We start from the raw sequence: 20,991 nt of genomic DNA, 5'->3' as shown, positions 1-20,991 counted from the left end.
AACTGTTGGAAGAAAAATATAGAACAGCGACGAAGTGACAAATCACAAGCAAACATGTAGTTATAACATCTTGTTAAAATGTCAGAATGTGTAATCTATTCTGATTTCTGACTTGAAGCTTATTTTTGAACAGAACTCACCTTTCTGATTCCACACTTTGACTTGATGTTTGATGACTACTTCTACTAACAAAAAGGTACTCCCGTAGCATATTTTAGGGTTAGGCCATAATTTTATTCCGATTATCCACAAGCTTTCCGGTTGAACTGAGAATATTTTAGTATTACGAGTTCGGGGACTGTCTGTGTTAGCCAAGTGCATATGTAGGTCGGAGTAAGTCGGACCCCCGGGATATGATGGACAGGCAAAATAAAATCCTTCTAAAAGGAACACCTCGCGCTTTTCGTGCATCGCGTGAAAGAGCGACATCATTCGAACAACGACAGAACGAAAATTTTACATTTCAAGATCGGCAGCTTACAAAGTGGGGCTTTTTGCGAAAGGGGTGTTTCTTCTGGGAAAGAAAAACGTCAAATAATAGAGTCCCAACGTTGCGAAAAATAATTTTAGCCGGAAAAAGTCTGCGAACTCGGATTTATTTTGTAAATTTGCTGAAATTAGATGCATAAGATTGAATAAATTCCTTAGTAGACTGTCAGTGCTCATTTTTGGGTAGGCAGGGTCACTCAAGAGGTAGAGTGGATTTTGAGTGGGAAAGGGGGAAGATTTTTTCAATATAGTTTGTTGGGAATGTCAATGGGCCGTCGTCATCGAGACTTGTTGATAATTTTTTCTTGGTACCAAGTACCCCTTTACAACACGGATAAAAAGCACTCTCATCGCCATATTTATACTGGGTCTCCTAGAAGTGGTGTCCGGCGTAAAATCTCATCTTACCCCATCCAATTTTTTTTACCCCACAGACGTTTAAAATACGTCCAAGGTATGCCAAGAAAGTAAAAAATAAATGCTTCTAAAGGTTTGTATAAATAAGACGTAAAAACTGCAGTTGAAAAAGTGCAAAAAATGTTGTTGTTTTTTAAAGCTGTTCAAACTCTTTTAAAAATTGCCCTGTAATGTCCTTTATGGGGAAAGACGGACACACTGGTTAACATGCAGGAAAAATGATCTGTTTAAACGAAATGTTGGCAGACCTGATCCTAAGGCATCTAGGCGTTGACCGAAATCTTACGAGACACCATCAAGTTTATTTTGATGTATGTCCGTCTTGCCCACAAAATGTTCAACTTACCCCGATATTTTTTTAGCTGAAGATCGCGCGTAAATTCCGATGTGCAAATGTGGCAAGATAGCTGGAGGGTGGGTGCATAAATCACACCTAGAACGAATGCAGCTGCGGCATTTCGTAAAGAGTTATTCAAAATAGATTATTAGTGGGTCCAACTTCCCCCCACAGATTTCAGTCCCTTTATACAACTTGATGTAAAGTAGAATAAGAAGAACTTAAGTAGGTAATTTGAACGCATATTTTCTAAAATGTCTGTTAGGGCTAGGCGTGTTTTCTCCATTCTTCTCTACTAAAAAATTAGCATAATTAGTAGTATTAGTATTAATAGTAGTATAGTACTATTAGTATGATCATCTATTCTAAACATTCTTTTCTACTCCTCTCCGATTCCATTTATTGTAGTGGCGTATCTAGGGCGTGGCAGCCATGGCTCGTGCCATGAATGCCGTTTAAAAGAGGCGCAGAAAACCGAAAAGTTTCAATCGTAAAGTGTTTATGGATTTATTTGTGACTCTTCCACTTGAACTGTCTGTCCTGATTGTTGTGTATTGTCATTTATTTGTTCTTTCTTTTTTTGTTTAACTGTTTGAGTAGGACTCTTTACATGATGTCTTTTAAGAATATTTCCTTTTCCTGTTCCATAAATATTTATCACGTTATTGATTTGCTCAATTACTTTTGTGACACCCTCTCCTCTTAGATGAATCATGTCGGTTTCAAAATAGCTTTCGATGATTCTGTCCTCTGATATGCATACTGGTGGATCTATGTATACAACCTTCGCCAATTAAACGATCCAAACATTTTTTTGTATTGTCATATGGCTTTGATGATATTTCATTTGTTCCTGCATAAATAACTACTCCTCGATATTTCTTTTGATGTTTTTTGAGAGCAGTTTCCAAACTTACCTTCCTCTACATGAACAGCTTTCACTCTATTTTGATTAACCTTTGGCTTCATCCTTTTGACTTGTGAATCTCCCATGATTAGTATTTCTTTTTTCAGTTCCAAGTTTTTTGATGATGTACTGGTGTTCGATTCTACTGCATTCGTGTTTGGCTGTTTTGAAGAATTGGCATTTAGTGATTTTTGTCTTTTTAATTCTCTTCAATCTCTTTTATCACTTCATTATTACTTTGACGTGACCTTATTTAATTTGTTGAATTTCCTTTGCGACAGTTACATTTTCTAGATTTTCCTTGTTTGATATATATATATATTTTTTTTCAGACAATCCTTTTCGAGATGCGACTTTCCTTCACCATTGCTGTATCTGCATTTGCGTCTTCTTGGACATTGTTAAACGTCATGTTCCACAGAATGACAGATATAGCACCAATCTTCGAATTTTTTTATGTTTCTTGGTCTAGTTGGGTAGTATACACATATTTCTCCGCCTGAATATTTACTTGGCAATCTTATTTTCGGAGGTATTTCATTTCGCAATATCATTTTACACCTTAAAACCCCCATTCTCCACTCCATCTTCATCCATCATATGTTTTATAGCTTTGATTTCTCCAAAATTTGAAAATAATGTTGACACTTTTTTATCTGACACTTCATCAGACATTTTACTTATAGTTACGATAGTAACATTTGAAAAAACTTGTTCAATTTAGGCTTTGAATTCTGTTTCATTGTGTTTGTATGTTATTCCTTCGGTTAATGCATTTTGGAATGATTCTTCGTTTTTAAATTTTACTTGCCATACTTTATTATCGAGTATGTACATACTCTTCATGGTCTTTTGGCAAATTTGGTTATATATTGAATCTTTAACCTGCTCTCTTTCAAGTCACCGGCTGTTGTTGAATTTCATATTTACCTTGTGCTTTAGTTCCACTCAATCATCATCGTCGTCTGCTTCGTCATTCATTATTGTACACCACTAACTACAGAACTATATTACAGTATTGGCCTACAATGCAACCTTAATGAACTTAAACAGCGAACTTAAACACTTTCAGACCGACGTCAGAACAGCCACCAGCTAGATTTTACAGTGGTTCCCGACCTTTTTTATGTGGCGGCACACTATTGAGCTATTTAAATATTCGCGGCACACCTATCACAAAACAGGAACATTTCCTACTCTTGAAGCCATTTAGCTATAAAATAATAAAAAAAAACATAGAAGATCAGATAAGAGAAATTCTATTCTTGTTAATATAACATATCATGTATTTAAAATGAAGGGTTAATAGTTACCGATATTATAACTGTTTTCTTACAATAATGCACACGAGACCCACTTTCGGAGCATCTCACATTGTTGTAAGAGATGCGCGGCCGCACGGGTAATACGTAAAGTTGTTATAAACAATTTTCACCGATGAACAAATCTTTCCACGTTATGAATCTCGTGCAAGGCCCGAGCACAATTTGATGGCAAATATCGTAGCATTTACCATGTCGAAACGCTCATTCGACTTTTCAGACCGCAGAAACTATCCGAAAAATAACCGTTTCTGTGTTCGAGATATGAAATAATCGTCAATCCCACCACGCTTTCGTAAAGTAGTGCAATTTACTAAAATTTAATGAAGGTTTTATTATTAAGTTTCATTACATCAGTGCTTGTGCTACCACGCGTTTTTCCTGATTACTGGCATGATTACAGATCGCAAAGATGGGCAAAATAGAATATTTTTATCGAATCGAATAATTCGAATATTTATAACGAATTGTCGAATATCGGATATTTCCAATACAAATACAATGGGCATCCAGAATGCTAGGCTTTCTAATGTTTGTGAGCTATTTCCGCCGTCCACTCTTTTTTACTAGGACTAATTCTCACGCAAAATTTGGTTTTATATTCCTGGGAGAACTATGCGTTCATATGGGCGACATATGTTAGAGGCTATAAAAGAGTGAATTCGGGATTTTATTCTGATTTTTATTTTTTACGCCGGTTTTGATCCTTCTCCCCAACGATTGTAAATTAACTGTCCCAATTTTAAGCTAACAAATTATCATTTCTGACGTCGGAATGCGGATATTTATAAGGACGATAGTTGATCTTTTTATGATTTTACTTTCCTATTGTGTCTGTTTTATTTTCGTATTAAATGGTGAATAAAAACCCTGCAAAGTCATTGCGTGAATCTTGAATGTTATTTTGAGTTTGAATAATAATTAAATAAATAGGCAATAATGACAAGTCTGTTAGTCAATTAATGATTCCTTGGTCAAATGTGGGAAAAATTTCGCACAATAATTTGTTACCTTGGTTGACAATTTCTATTTTACGAAACGATGTTTGCGCGCATTATGAAAAACTTAGAAGTAAAAGAATACCTAAATACCCGAAATACGGCTCAAGTTTGTCGTTTCTGTTTGTTATCAAGAGCCGTGAGTAATTCTTTTGGAATTCAAGGGATTGGAAATTGAAATCACTTGAAATAAATTCAAAAATGAAATCTCTTCGCGGCACACCAAAATTTTTTCGCGGCACACTAATGCGCCGCGGCACCCTGGTTGGGAACCACTGAGCTAGAAACTTCCAGAACCCTGCAGGATGCGCGGTCCCCTGACGTCACTTCCACAAAGTCATTGTGGTGCAATAACCAAGCATTTTATAAGCTGGTCCATGGCGCCAACTTGCGGGAGAAATAATTATACTTCAAGATAATGGCGGTAACAGTAATTATCTAGTTGGGGTTAGGGTTCGGGTTAGGAATGATTTAAAAATTTGAATGAACCCTAACTGAATTATTTCTAATTTTGAACGGAGACGGTGGTGTTTTGTGGTGGGGGCTCTGTACAAAAGATTCCGAAATACTTATCTGAGGCATTATTAACTATAGAATATTGCACATTATCTCCACACAAAATGTCATAATGTAAGTTTCGTTAGGACGTATATATGTTGAAATACGTTGAAGGGCGCAACCAGTATTACCAAAGCGGGTATTACCAAGTTAGGTTCAAATCGGAATCCGGAAAATTCCATGTAACAGTCGCCGAAATTTAACGGGACACTCTTATGAAAAGAGCCCACTTTTTCGACGGATAATGATATTTCTGTTATGCAAAGTATTCGATACCCCGCCGATACGAGCTTTTTAATATTGTTTAAATAAGTTAAATAATGCTGAAAATTCACATAATGAACTTTTGTTGTTTCAGTCTGCAGTAGTCAAATCAACAGCGAATGGATTGGCTGTAAGCCAAAACGTAAATAATTTTGTTCCTATAATCGAAGTTACTCCGTATTGTAAATTTGGTATTCCGTATGTTACAGAGGGTCTGTTACGGTAACTGTATGAATTCTCTTATAAATTATAATCAAAAGGTGACTATTTTATAAACTTGTTCAACAATATAATATTAGTACATAGGGCGATGGATTTCTTTGTTATAAATTCTAAAATTTAAGGATAATAATGAACACTTAAGATAAAAGTATAACTTTTGAACATTGGACATATTTGATTTATCTTACATATGCCTGATCAGTAAAATATGATGCTTACAGGGCTCATAAAGTTGCACGAATGATTGTTTGAACGCATAGTTGAATAATGGATTTTAAAAGTTGCTCAGAACGCTTATGACGTTTCTGCTGTGCCGAGTCGGATTATTACTGGGGTTTGCAAAACTGCTTCCAATGGGTACTTTTCCTTGAAAAATGGGACTTTGGTATTTCACTTTGAGCATCGACTTATATTGCTTAATACTAGTAATCTTTTACTCGTTTTGAAAATATAGGTTAATATAAACATTGTGTACTCGTTCGTATTATGTTAATATTATTTACCAATTACAAAAATATTTGTAACACGTAAAAAAGATTTCCTAAATGAGTTACATATCAACTTTGTTATCGCATGCCAATAATATCCATTTTAAAATAATCGCAATCTGCACTAAATGCCAATAGTAACCAGTTTGTGTCAAACCGCAACATTTGTATTGTATTGATGTAACTTTGTGAAAGCGGATGTGTTTGTGTTGAGTAAATGATTGTCTTAAGCTCATTAAAAATGCTTCGCCGAGGTCATCCAATACAATGTTATAAGTAAACGAACAAAACTAAACACGATTTTATTACCTGGTATCACAGAGATGATTGTATATTAAAGGGCGTTCTTAATCTGATGGTACAACTTGACAAATTCTCGATTTTCATTGGTTACCAGTTACCACTATACTAACTGTCGCTGTCTTTAAAGCTTACATGTTTTTATGTTGTCAATAACCGATTTGCAACTTTGAAGTCTGATTTCTGTATACATCCACACTTTAAATTTAAGGTTGCAATTGTGGTTCTCATCATTTATAAATAATACGCGCTAGAGGCACTTCATTGGACACGAAATGGACCTATGAATCGTTTTGTAATTGTGTTGTTGTTTTTGATTGAACTTTTTTTTTGTAGTTACCGTATAAAAAAATAACTTTTCTCATTAACTACTGAACCAAATGCTTCGAAATTTTCAGCGGTTGAAAATTGCATTTTTGGCTAAAAGGCTATTACTGTTTGTTTATTTCTAAATTTTCTGCGAATCTACGTCATCTGCTGCTGAACATTTATAGTGTAGCTGATACGATGACTTGATAGTCTTTCGCGGCTCCTCGTTAATTGCAGTTGAAACATTGTGTGTCTGTTTTTTGCTTTTGCCTTGAGTTATTATTGTTTGTGTTTACAATGTTTCATGCACGACGCAAATAAATTATCTGAATCTATGAGATCTAATATTTCATTCAAAATTTCGCTATATTATCTTTTTATTGACGTGAACACAATTTTTAGCCCACGCTGTAGGGAGATACGGTAAGTTACTGTAAAAGGTAAAGTACTTTAAATTAATTAATAAACATATTCAGACTCGTCCAAGGTATGATTTTTGGAAAATTGAGAGTAAAAAATTTTTTTTGGCTTTCGTATTCATATAAATGAACTTTGCTCTCTTATTTTTATATATACAATATATACTTCGTTAGCAGTGAATCCTTGGTGTAGCTGCTCTAACAAATCCACAAACTTTCTCTCTATTTGGTATAGGTCAATCGCTTTTAAGGGAGAGGCCATTCATATTGGATTGGGATGTTTTTCTAACATTTCTTTTGAATTTACATAATATAATGGTTATTTCCTAACTTCATAATATTCAAATATAAGATTCAGATAAAAATATAGTCCGGGCTGGGGTATTTGAGCAGTCACACATTGCCTATTTTGCAGATCATCCGCGACTGGCCAATATTATCAAATATTAAATCAGGTTTGACTACGCTGTCATTCTCGAATTATTTGCGATCAGATAGAAACTTTCCACACTGCATGTTTAACAAGGTGGTTGAGGCCATTTGGACGATACTAAAGTTTATCGGGCAAACAAGCTATGAATACATAAGATGACCTTGAAAATCGTGACTAAAATCGTGAAACCGTTAATTACTTTACCTATTACACATGCACGCCATATTACTTTATATTACTATTTAAATTCGCACGCGATTACAATTTCTGATAAATGTACGCGATTCTGTATCAAGCAAATTGATTGCAAATCATTGAACATTAAACAATCAGGAAAAAGGCAGTAGAATGTAAACAACACGATACACTAAAATATCGACCCATCTCAGTAATGCAGTAATGTTAAAGAGCTTAGGTTTATTGGAGGCATAATCTTTATTGTTCAATATTCATATTCTAAATTGTATGCTTGACATATGAGAAAGCATTTTGGGAGCAAAATTGTATCGCTGTACCATAATGACTGAAATATAAAAGGAACATTTATTTAAATTTTGCAGAAAAAATATTGAATATGACGAGTATATTAAAATTAATATTCGTAATTGTTACATTAACAACCAAAAAAGTTTTTTGTGTAGTCGAAAAGCGAACATCTCCACAAGAAGTTTTTATCGAGACATTAAGCAGAATGTACAATGTACCAGAAAGTTCTCAAGACACAGTAGAAGATGTATTTGATGTGTCAGGTGGAAACGTTAAAATGCGTATGAAAACGCCCAAATATTTTGATGGTACCTGTGCTTCATATATATTTGTGATCCTGATTTGCTGTAGAGCATAAATAAGAGAAGCAAAAGTACAAATTCCTTGCTTCGTATCTTTAATATGTTGCGATGGAAAGTGCTAGAAATGCGATATTGAGAAACATTCATACAAAATATATTTTCATATTTTCAAAACTATTATTTTCTGTGCAACACTAACATTAAACGCGTAATACAGAATGAATTATTAGAGTGACGATTTTGCTGTTGGATAAGAGAGTCCCTGCCTCTTTTTTGTAATAATGTTTTTCTTCTTGGGCATAAGGCTTACCATTTTATTCAGGCCCTCAGCCCCAAGTTCAGACATCGTCAGGACTGATACACGGGATAACTACTGATCATGATCAATCGTTTTACGGAATTCCTTATGCACGACCACCTCTTGGAAGCCTGAGGTAATTATACGTCAGGGTCTATTACAATAAATAGTACATATGGAAAAAAATTATACGGCAGACGATACATAATATGTTAAATCATATTACACTATGATGTCACATCACAATGCAATTGCAATAAGGTTCATGTGCAAAAGAGTATATATGAATGTTATCATGAAAAAACTTTAAAAAATAGTTAAAATTTAGTTATATAAGCGTCGTCAAATTTTAATAACGACCTCGTTTTTCATGAAGTAGAAAATGATTTTATATATGTGTTGAAAACAGCCTAAATCACTAATTCCTGATCGTTTAAGCACGCCATTATGGAGTTTAATTTACTTGGAGTTGGAGTTTAACTACTCCCTAGTAGATTTTATCAATACTTTTTAATTTGTAATTGTCTGACTTTTTTAAATTAAATGCAAACATAAGCTTGTATACAACTTTTCATAAAAGTTTCTTTATAATAGATTCCAACCCCCTCAGTCTCTCAATACTCCAAATAAAGTTCGTAACAAAACGACTCAAGACTTCTTAAGCTGCTATCAGATTGGCAGGATACTGAGGGTGGGTATAAGTCTGTAAATTAAGATAAATCAAATAGATTGAGAGGTTGCATCGAACATTTAGTGCACATTTGAACAAACGGCGTCAGTACCTTTGCACTCGTGTATCTTCGTGACTATAGCCATTGTCGCTCATTGACATTTGCATCCCGCACATTTTCCCAAGCATATAGCTATATTCGAGCAATATCCATAATTATAAATACGTATTGGTACTAGCTTTTACATACATTTGGACCCACAATGCACTTCCACCCACAGTCATTTTCAGGTGCACCATCACTTCATCAGATTTAATCTCCAAGCCACATTCAAAATCTTTCAAGTACGTGTCATGTCTTAGTAGATATTTGATTTCGAATATTTTGTAATCGTGATTCAATATCGTGAATTTATGCATTTACAGCTTTCGGAAGACTGTCTTAATCTGGATATACACGTACCGCACCATGTTAATTTATCTGACTCTTTTATGCCCCCAGCCGATCGTTTACCGGTTATGTTTTGGATTCACGGAGGTGCATTTCTTCTCGGTGCAGGCACATGGCCACAATACGAGGGGAAATTCCTGAGCGAAGTTACAAACACCGTTATTGTGAGAGTGAATTATAGACTGGGTATCTTTCAAATTATAAACCTTATCGTCATTCCAAAGGCAGTTTTAATAATGAAAACATGCAATATATAAATCCATACCACATTCCATTTATAGGTCCGTTTGGATTCCTCACGTATGAAGCGAATGGGAATAAGATAGAAGGAAATCAAGGAATTAAAGATCAGCAACTCGGTTTGCAATGGGTCCAAGATAACATTGAAAAATTTGGAGGAGACAAAAACAGGGTTAGAATAAAGACTCAGACATTAACGCGCCGATGTCGCGCCGGGCCATACAGAGTCTAATACGGTTAGTTAACTCTTCCTCTCATTTTCAGGTGACAATATTTGGAGAAAGCGCTGGGGCCCAATCGGTCATGCACCATTTGCTTTCCCACGTTAGCGATAAGCTATTTCATCGAGCGATTATGCAAAGCAATCCTTTTCCCAGTTTTTATCCAACGTTCGAGGAATCTCTCAATAGAACGGAAGAAGTTCTACAGTTTCTAAAATGTGGACCGATAGATGTTGCTGGGCCGGTAGAAAGAAAATGCTGCAGACCGCTAACAACCGATATTGATTGTCTCGTGTAAGTTTTACACATATTCAATAAAGTTATATTTCTTTCCACAAAACTCTCTCAACGTCTTGAAGTAAATTGCTTTATTTTAAAAATACAAAGTGTACGTATTAAATTTGTTGCTATAATGTTGTTGTGGTTGTGGAAGGTCATTTTGTTATGTATGCGGCTGTGAATTTTGTGGAATCATTGCTTTTCCTGGCAGCTTCTGGGCCTATCAATTTCGACCAAACTTCTCGGAACATGGAGACGGAGGAAAAGCCAAAAGGCAGCATCTCTGATTTATTTTTATTATGTTTGAGAAACCTGTTTTTTTTACAAATCTCAAACATTTCATGAATCTTGTGAATAATAGTTTTGAATTGATAATGGAAATAGTTTTTGTCGAAGCCGTTGAATAATATAAAACCTCACCCTCTTTCTTCTGAAAACCATTTTAATCATACCTAAGTGAATGAATGTATTAGAAGCCCCCCTAGCAGTATAGTATAGTAATCCTGATACAAAACGAAAATTGTAGGTAACTAATTTCACTTGTGGACAGATGACATAAACGACATAAGATAATGTTACATAATAAACAAATTTCACTATCGTGATACTTCATAATTGAGAGTTAAGTAGTGAATTCAAGTATATCCAATGGTTTATTGCGATTTGAAGTTATATTTTTATTAATCGAATGAAAGAAACATGTTACTTTGTTTAGGGAGGCGGAACCTCAGCAACTCATCAATGCAATGGTATCTATAATGACGTCAGAGTTTGTTAGATTCGATTTTTATCAGGTACAACATTGATTAAAGTAGGCGAGGGGTGAGACCAATTAAATATTGCCGGAATAGTAATCTGGTAACTATTTAAAAATTGAAAATAAAAATATTTTTCTTGTTGGTGGACGGACAGCACTAGTTTTTGCATTTTATAAAGTTGGTATGAATGTGTGAATGTTATAAATGTGATAATATGTAAATGATATAAATAAAGCTTCAATTTCAAGAATTTAATACCAGCAGCTGTAATTTCTGAATATTGTTTAATATTCTACGTTTAGTTTGTCGAGCCATTTCGACCAATTATCGATGGTGATGAATTCACAAAGCAGCCGATTGAACGTTTCAAAGAGGGAAATTGGCAAAAACATAAACCAATCATATCGGGAACCAACAGTGAAGAACTCGTCGTTTTAAAATTTCTAGTTCCGTTTCTAAATGAAAATTCGTATAAGGTTGGCATGGTTGTAATATTAACAATACGATTTGGGGTGCGTTTTTACCCTCATGCTATAAGTAGGTTTCTGCTGCGTAAATTAACCAGTGTTTTTATCCCTACATTAGATGGCAACAGTAGCGTGTGAATTGCAAACTGCACTTTTTAGATTTTGAACAATCGCATGTTTGAAGGACTTGGAAAGTATGAAAATACAGGAGAAATTGTTTCCCAAAAGTATATGGAGATGTATGGGACTTCAAATTTTCCTGAATTGTTCGGTATCGAAACAACTCATTTGGTATTCACATGTAACCAGAGGGCGCTGGCCAGGTTTGTTATTCATTCCATCATATTTTTATAATTTTATACAGACTGAATTGAAATAAAATGAACAAAAAAGAAAAGCTCATTTATATATATATATATATACACAAAAGCCAGAACAAAATATTCTACCCGCTATATCCTGAACGGAGCTGGAACTATGGGACGGCTATCGTACATGTGGATCTAGTGTAGTTCAGCATCACGAGTATTACTAGTGGGCGTGGGCGTAAATATTTTTGTATATATAGATCAAATCTCATACGCCAGTTGAAGGTTGCTTGTTCACTATACTCATTTCGTCAAGTAAATTGAGGAAAGGTGATGCAAGTCTAACTGGAGTCATAAACAGCTAACAAAAAAAAAAAAAAAAATCAATTACACCTTTTTTAAACAGATACGCATCGAATACAACACAGTCTTCTGTATACCATTATGTATTCAGCCACAGCTTGGATGGACCAGACTGTGAGGCACGTTTAGGTCGACTTTGCAATTACTCGTGTCATGCTTCGGACTTACATTTTACATTCCGAACGATCGAGCATTTAGGGTAAGAGTAATAACTAAGAAGGGACCTCCTGAAGTATGCGCACCAAGATGGCGCACAACCTGAATTCAGGTTGTGTACCAGGTTAGGGTTCAGGTTATGCAACATCTTGGTGCGCATACTTCAGGATTACCCTAAGAAGATTCTTCGTGATGAAAAACCCTGTCGCTAGTTACCACTTATACATATATACATATTATTTTGATAGCAGAAGAGTCAAAAATATCGTTTGATAATAAAAATAGTTATAATAATACTTATACGTAGATTGGTGCCTGATGTGGAGGATATACAAGTTTCGAACCAATTCAGCAACTATTGGGGAGGATTCGCGAGAACGGGCAATCCTTCCGAAGGTTTAGAAACTCCATTACCGGGAGATTTTCCCGAATGGCTTCCATACGTCGGAATAAACCAAGGCAATGAAGAACGATGGCTGAATTTGCGATTAGACGAGCCTGTGGCGTACCTCGAGAGCGATTACGAAAAAGAAATTTGTGATTTTTGGGATAGCCTCGGTGTATACATGAAAGCTCAAGAGACTTCAACGCACACTACTATACCTGTCACCACCGCCAGTGTAACAATGCCTTCTATGCCCACAACGACAGAAAGTGATGGAAAAATCAATACCACCAGTGACGGTGTCATCGTACGACCGACAGTAGCATGTGTCTTTGTTACTGTGCTATTCGCAATCTTGAGAGGTTTGCTTCAATAACTTAGACGTTGCGTTCTTATGATACTTCCAGTTAACTCAATGCACATTTCTTTGGAAATTCGGTTGTCTATTACCTACATTTCCTTGAAAGGCAATATTATCCGACTTTTTTACTAGCTAATTTAGTCTGTTTTCGCACACATTTATATAATTCATGAATATATGCTAATAGTTCGAACCATTTTGTGGATATTCGTGGTTATGAGGTCGCTGGATTGACTCTTCTCTTGTAGTTAGTCCACATCGGATCAAATGTTTTCTTAGTGACAATGTCGATGCTGAACGGAATTTCACCGCCAAGATTTTGTTTTAGTTGACAACTGCATTTGTGATGAAGTCAGTTACATGATATCCATGTATGCTACAGCCAATATAACTTGCATGTCCGCCAAGTTTCAAACATTATATACAGTCATTTGGGTTATGGACATATAAGCCCACAGCCATGTGCTTGTACCCAAATATATATATATATACTGGTGCAAACTTGTATGCTTGGAATTACCCATGAGTACAATTGTACGTGGGTGCAAAATGTTCAAGATTTTAGAACATGCATATAAATTGCATCCGTGTACATTTGCATCCATATACATTTGAACCTAGACATTTTCACCCATATACAGTTGCACTCACGTACAATTGCACCCGTGGACATTTGTACCCATGTTCAGTCTTCATGCACATTTTCACTTATTGAATAGAATAGACAAACTTGTACCCTGTAGCCAATGATAGTAAGCGCGGATGTACTATTCCAAGTAAAAAATATAAGACGTAAGCAAAGTAACGTAAGCAAAAGACTCATTTTACTTCGTAAATCTTTTAAAATCTTCTATGCATAATGATTCTAGTTACTTTTTCATGGTGCATTACTAACCTATCTCAGATTCTTTTTTCTATAGTCTACTCCAGCGTTTCCCAAACTTTTTTGGCCACGGAACACCCACGATTTTCATCTCGGCTCGCGGAACACCAAAAAATAAAAGGGTAAAATTGATAAAGAAAAATGGTGTAGTTCAGCAATTCCCAGAGGGGTGGCGAGTTGCCAAATGCGCCGCAAAAACTAACAGAACTAAAATATTATTGAATATTTTACACATTGCCTTTATTTTATTGATTTACTGTTTCTTTTTTTAAATGCTGTGTATATGAATCAATAAATTCATTTTACCTTTCTATGCTGACGGTTAACGAAAATGCCACTACCCTCAAAAAGTTAGTCCGCTTTAGGTCGACGGTTACGTGATATTGAACGGTCACCAGTTGGTCGACAACTTCACGATCCCAAGATCGCCACGGCGACCAGTTTAGTCGTAATTTTGATTCTTTTCCACGGAACACTCGGAAGACGCTCGCGGAACACTAGTGCTAGAGCGATGAAAGGGTAATAAATCCAGGTTCAAATATATAGCGGGAATGGCGCGAAATATATGTGTGTACCTGCTACCAGTGTACCATCAGAGTGTGTATTTAGCAGTGCTGTGAATATTTTATCCCTATCACTATTGCTTTTAGACTTTAGAGCAGGGGTGTGCAACCTTTTTTACAGGCGGGCCAAATACAAGTAACTGGGTGAAGCCGCGGGCCGCACCAAGAAACTCTACCTATGAAAGTCTCTGGATACGAAAAATTTGTAGTTTTTATTCGGTATTTCTCTGTTCTTTCTTCTTACCATGTGTACCTTAAAGAATTTTCTACTTGCAAAGGGGTTTCCATAATTGGAACGAAATTAATTTGTTCCAAGCCCCATCATAAGTAGGAAATTCCGTAAGTACGGACGCTTTTACCTGAAAATGCACTAATTCGTTCCAAGCTCCCACAAAACTAGGACATAATATTTGACGGGGCTAAGTAAAGATCGTGGAGAGGACGGCGGTCGGAGGAGGCCTAAAAGTTGAAATCTAAGAGAGAAGTAATATACGAAAGTTAGCACATAGAATTCCAAATTAGAATTTACTCTTTTTATTTTGCAGTTTCAGTTATTTTTTTTCTTTACTTTTAACTGTTACTCTCAACTGAAACTGAGTGAGACTTATTGTATACGCACCCGCGGGAAACGAACCAGTCAATGTGATGGCAGATAGTTGATTGGCGTGTGACAGGGCTGGACTTTATTTTTTATATTGCTCACGAGACCATTCGTTGATTCAGAAAAACCTAAATGTGATTACGCGATCATCGGCATTATCAAATGAATGAACCTTATTTCCAAATTCCCATTTGCCGATAAAATAGAAGGCGCTGATTTAAATATTTTATGTCGGCTGTTATGATTTTATTTTTTATTATAAAGCATATTCGAATTTGGCGTCGAATAATCGATATCGCACCAAATATGCCAAAATCAGATTTTTATCGATTTTTGAAGGCCCATATTTTTTTAGTTTTCATTCCGCTGGTGATCATACTTTGTTGTTGAACACTTGAATTATAAGTGTAAACGAAATCTTTGTCAACATTTTTCGGACAATAGAATAACATATATATTCGATTTTGGCGTCGAACCATCGATATCGCACCAAATATGCCAAAATCTGATTTCTATCATTTTTTGAAAGCCCCCATTTTTCTAATTTTTATTCCGCTGGTGATCATACTTTGTTGTTGGACACTTTAGTTATACATGAAACAATATAATTGTCAAAAATTGTCGGAAAATAGAATAACATATTCGAATTTGGCGTCGAACCATCGATATCGCACCGAATATGACAAAATCTGATTTTTATCAATTTTTGAAAGCCCCTATTTTTCTAATTTTCATTCCGCTGGTGATCATACTTTGTTGTTGGAGACTTGATTTATACATGTAAACGAAACCATTGTTAAAAAGTTGTCGGAAAATAGAATACTATATTCGAATTTGGCATCGAACAATCGATATCGCACCAAGTATGGCAAAATCAGAATTTTATCAATTATTGAAGGCCCATATTCTTTTATTTTCATTCCGCTGGGGATCATACTTTGTTGTTGGACACTTGATTTATACATGTAAACGAAGTCATTGGTAAAAGTTGTAGGGAAAATAGAATACCATATTCGAATTTGGCATCGAACAATCGATATTGCACCAAATACGGCGAAATCTGATTTTTATCAATTTTTGAAAGCCCCTATATTTCTAATTTCATTCCGCTGGTGATCATACTTTGTTGTTGGACACTTGATTTATACATGTGAATGAAATCATTGTCAAAAGTTGCCAGAAAATAAGATAACATATTCGAATTTGGCATCCAATAATCTATGTCGAACCAAATATGACATAATCTGATTTTTGATCGCTCATATTTTTTCCAACATCCGATACTTCATGAAATCTCGCTTTGTTCTTTACCCCATATCATATATAATACTTGCGACTACATATACCGTTCTGAATTACTCTTATGCTATGTTCCCTTATAGATGCAAAAATAAAGTACAAAGCTTTATAAGAAATATAATTTCACCATCAAAGGACATGAACAAGCTTTACACACCGAAATACAATAAATTAGACTTTAAAATGGTGCTTAAACAGGGCCATTCGAGCGAAAAATGCAGGTATTGCAGTATGCAAGGTATTCCATAAGAAACGAAGTTATGAAGTTTAGTACAAGTTCAAAACAATATTTATCTAAAACCTCCAGCCAGCATTACGACATATTGGGAGAAAAGAAGAAACTTTATAGGTTCGATTTCATCATGGCAGAATTGTAGCAGCAGGTATAGCGTATATTCCGATAATTTTATGAAAAATATATATAAATCATAGTTAAAATTAGTTTTGTATTTCTACTAAAATTACTAAATATTTAAACAATAATCTTTTTTACTTTCTGATACACGGATATTGAACGTCTAATACATTTAAAATAGGTATCGGAGAGTATAAATAGCAAAAAACATTTTACGCCCCTCGTGGATCATTATGGAAATTTCAAAAAATTACATTTTTGGATGGGCGATTTCTCGAAAACCTCCAATAAAGCCAGCATAACGACATATTGGGAGAAAAGAAGAGAGCTTATAGAATCGAGTTAATCGTGGCAGAATAGTAGCAGAACGTTTTAATCAAGCCATATATGATACCAAACATAGCGTATATTTCGGTAATTTTATGAACAATATATATATAAATCCTAGTTAAAACTGGTTTTGTATTTCCACTAAATTCACTAAATAATTGAACCAATATTGTTTTTAGTTTCTAATACACCGATAACGTCTGATATATTTAAAACAGGTATTGGAGAGAATAAAATAGAAAAAAAAAAAAAAATTTTACGTCCCCTCGTGGATCCCTTTGGAAATGTCAAAAAATTATTTTAGAAATTTTAAATAATTACAGTTTTGGATGGGCGATTCCTCGAAAACCGCCAATAAAGCCAACATAACGACATAGTAGCAGCACGGTTTGAACCGGCCATATATAATACCAAACTTAGCGCATATCATTCGATATTTCAACATTTCAGACATGAAATATTTCGTAGTTGTTTTGTGTTTTATCTACATCGATCAAATGTTTAAAATTCACTTTAAAATATATTGTAAAGCGTGGATAATATATATTGTATGTTCAATATGAGTTGTGGCAACTATATAGTACGGCCGAAATTTTTGTTACGTCCTGTCATGAAAAATAAACTTCAAGCAGCGATTTCTCAAAAGCATCCAATAAAGGCGATAATGGGGCGGCTAATCGACAAATATTTAAATTTATTTTACCAAAATCATAGTAGGGTCATAGTCATAAATCATAGTTTTGATTGAGCCGTACATGATACTAAACGTTTATTCTTTGATTGTAATTTATTAAATTCATTTGATAGTTATCCATTCAAATTTACTAAAATATTTTTAATCAATAAGCTTGAAGTACATTACCACAAATGATTATTCCATGTCTAATACATTTATTTGAGTAGCGGAATCTATGAAATACCTTAAAACTCTCTAGGATCGACCTGGTCATGAATGGCAGATCTGTGTCATAATTTGGGATTATGGCTAAATTAAATCTATTTTGGGGGGTCAATAGTATTTCATAGTGGTCTGCGTGTGAACAAAACCAATTTCAAAACTCAAAATGTTTGAGTTTAAATTATCCATGCTTGATCCGAGTGTTCTTAATTGCGAAACAAAGCGTTTTCTCGAAATTTTTTGAAATTACTCTCTTCTTACCGGCATATGGTCGAACGCATTTACGCTACGTAATTTGGTCGCGTTTTAGTGGAAAGCGGCGAAAATAAGCTTTTTAAAGATATATTGGGGAATGTACTAGCGTGTTTGATTAACTATTTATGTCATATTATAAAAGGGGTATAACTTTTGTCTTCCTTTCGTGGATTGTTTTTGCAGATAAACATTCTTGAAGCAGTTATTTTTCGGAAAACCTCCAACAATGGCAACCTTACCCCACATTCGAAAAATAAAGTACTCAGAGGTTTTATTTTATTTTGGCAGAACAGTATAGCAAGACGTTCTGAAATGGCCATATATAATAACGAACATAAGGTATAGGCTCAAATTTTTAAGCATTGTATGTAGATGTAAGATGTTTTAAAGGAAATGTAATTCAAAAATTCTACCAAACAATTACGCAATTATTTTCACTCAATTAGTCATAAATCAACACTGCACTCCACATACATAAAAAAAAATCCTGCTAAACGGAAAATTAGACAAAAAGAATTGACGCCACCCAGTGTATTATTTTCAAAATTTCGAAAAGTTACATCGTTTTCTCTCAAAAAAAAACCCTAACAAAGTCATCATTACGTGTCAATTACGCAGTAATAGAACCGCCATAGATGTGATTTTAATATAACAGAGCATTAGAAGCACGTTTTTACATTGCTATAAATGATAATATTCATTACTTACATTCAATTTGGAAGAGGGTTCGAATTTCATCTAAATGTGATGAATAATTGAGAAATTACCTCGGAATTCCTCATCGTGAACTCATGAACATTGCACGGCTAATAAATTTGGTATTAATAGCGGACTATATTATACCATAACGATCTTTGTCGCTTTTTGTAGATCATTTTCAAAATTTCAAAATTAATACACATTTAGGCAGCGATTACGGGACAATTGGGGGAAGAAAGAACTATTTTAATATAACAGAAAAACAGCAGCATGTTCTGACATGACCATACGTAATGTATAATGTTCAAAATTTTAATGTGATAGATGACAAAGATGGAGAAAAACATTTCAAAGAAATTACATAATATATTTAAAGCTAGCTCCCTTTTCATTGTTATTAATTAATGACCACGCGTTTTAGCTTTTTTCTAAAAGCTCGTACGATCAAACGCATCATAAATATATTTTATAACGCTCTTTTCCCGAGATACGAGATATTCTCAAGTAGAAAATTCGCGTTAGGAAATCGCGTTAGGAAATCAAACTCCTAGTAAATTAGAGTGACGTGGAATGGCAAACAAGATCATTTAAAATAGTGCGTAGTTATAGTAAAAATAGTACATAGTAATTTTAATATGGCTATAGTATAGCATATAGATCTAACAAACAACATAAGCATATACATTTGGGTAAAATATTATCCTTTTGAAATTAATAAAATTGTAATGATACATGAGAGAAAAGCGTTGCTAGATGGATTGGTCAAAAAATACCTAAGAACAAATGTAAATAGTAAAAATTTTATGTATTTTTCATTTGGAACCTATCATACGGAAATAACACGGTGTAAAATTAGATCAAATTTAGCTGTTCTGGAGAACAATTAAATATAAGAGGTTATTTATTACTTCATATATGGAAATTATAAACAAAGCTGCGTAACTATTTATGCGATAATGGCAAAAATGTTGTTGCTCTCCCCTATATTACAAGTAGCAGTATCTCAGAAATCAAAAGTAAAGTGGGCGAAATTTCCAAAATAATCCACGATGGGCGTAAAATGTTTTTACCTATTTTATTCCATCCGATACCCGTTTTAAATGTATTAGACGTTTAATATCGATGCATTAAAAACTAAAAAAGATAACTGTTCAATTATTTAGTAAATTTAGTAGAAATACAGAACTAATTTTAACTATGATTTATAAATATTTTCCTAAAATTACCAAAAAATACACTATGTTTGGTATTATATTTGTTCAGTTCAAAACGTGATGCTACTATTCTGCCATGATGAAATCGAATCTATAAGGTTTCTTTCCCCCCCCCCAATATGTCGTTATGCCTTACGGTTATGCTGGCTTTATTGGCGGTTTTCGAGATATCGCCCATCCAAAACTGCAATTTTTCGAAATTTCCAAAATAATCCACGAGGAGGCGTAAAATGTTTCCACCTACTTTATTCTCTCCGATACCCGTTTTAAATGTATTAGACGTTTAATATCGTGTATTAGAAACTAAAAAAAGTAATTGTTCAAATATTTAGTGAATTTAGTGGAAATACAATACCAATTTTAACTATGATCTATATATATTATTCCTAAAATTATCGAAAAATACGCTCTGTTTGGCATCATATATGGCCAGTTCAAAAAGTGCTGTTACTATTGTGTCATGATGAATTCGAATCTATATTCATTTCTCACAGTATGTCGTTATGCTGGCTTTATTGGCGATTTTCGAGAAATACCTGCCCCAAATCAAGTCAATATTGAAATTCAGTCAATTTCAAACAACCCTTTGATACAGCTTGGAATTTGAAATTTAGACTGTTACAGTGATTTTAGCGTGTTATTATATATTAAAAAGATGAATAGTGTGATGACTAATTGTTTTACCT

General features: G+C 34.5%; 1 protein-coding gene across 2 annotated transcripts; it reads left to right on the top strand.

Annotated features, from left to right (window-relative positions):
- Positions 1-131: 131 nt before the first annotated feature.
- LOC120347964 (crystal protein-like) lies at positions 132-14,288 on the top strand. Of its 2 annotated transcripts, XM_039418085.2 has the most exons (12): positions 132-196; positions 8,105-8,212; positions 8,574-8,685; positions 9,144-9,240; positions 9,646-9,856; positions 9,952-10,082; positions 10,175-10,425; positions 11,126-11,204; positions 11,471-11,644; positions 11,795-11,958; positions 12,350-12,505; positions 12,770-14,288. In XM_039418085.2, the coding sequence occupies exons 2-12, from the start codon at positions 8,155-8,157 to the stop codon at positions 13,221-13,223; spliced, it is 1,887 nt and encodes a 628-aa protein (XP_039274019.2). In that variant the 5' UTR covers positions 132-196; positions 8,105-8,154; the 3' UTR covers positions 13,224-14,288. The 2 variants fall into 2 exon arrangements, with proteins under 2 accessions (XP_039274019.2, XP_039274012.2); XM_039418078.2 differs by lacking the exon at positions 132-196 and having other exon boundaries at positions 8,030-8,212.
- Positions 14,289-20,991: the final 6,703 nt, after the last annotated feature.

The sequence above is a fragment of the Styela clava genome, chromosome 1, assembly GCF_964204865.1.
Source record: "Styela clava chromosome 1, kaStyClav1.hap1.2, whole genome shotgun sequence".
NCBI classification, from domain to species: Eukaryota; Metazoa; Chordata; class Ascidiacea; order Stolidobranchia; family Styelidae; genus Styela; species Styela clava.
This window is presented reverse-complemented; position numbering and strand designations above follow the sequence as displayed.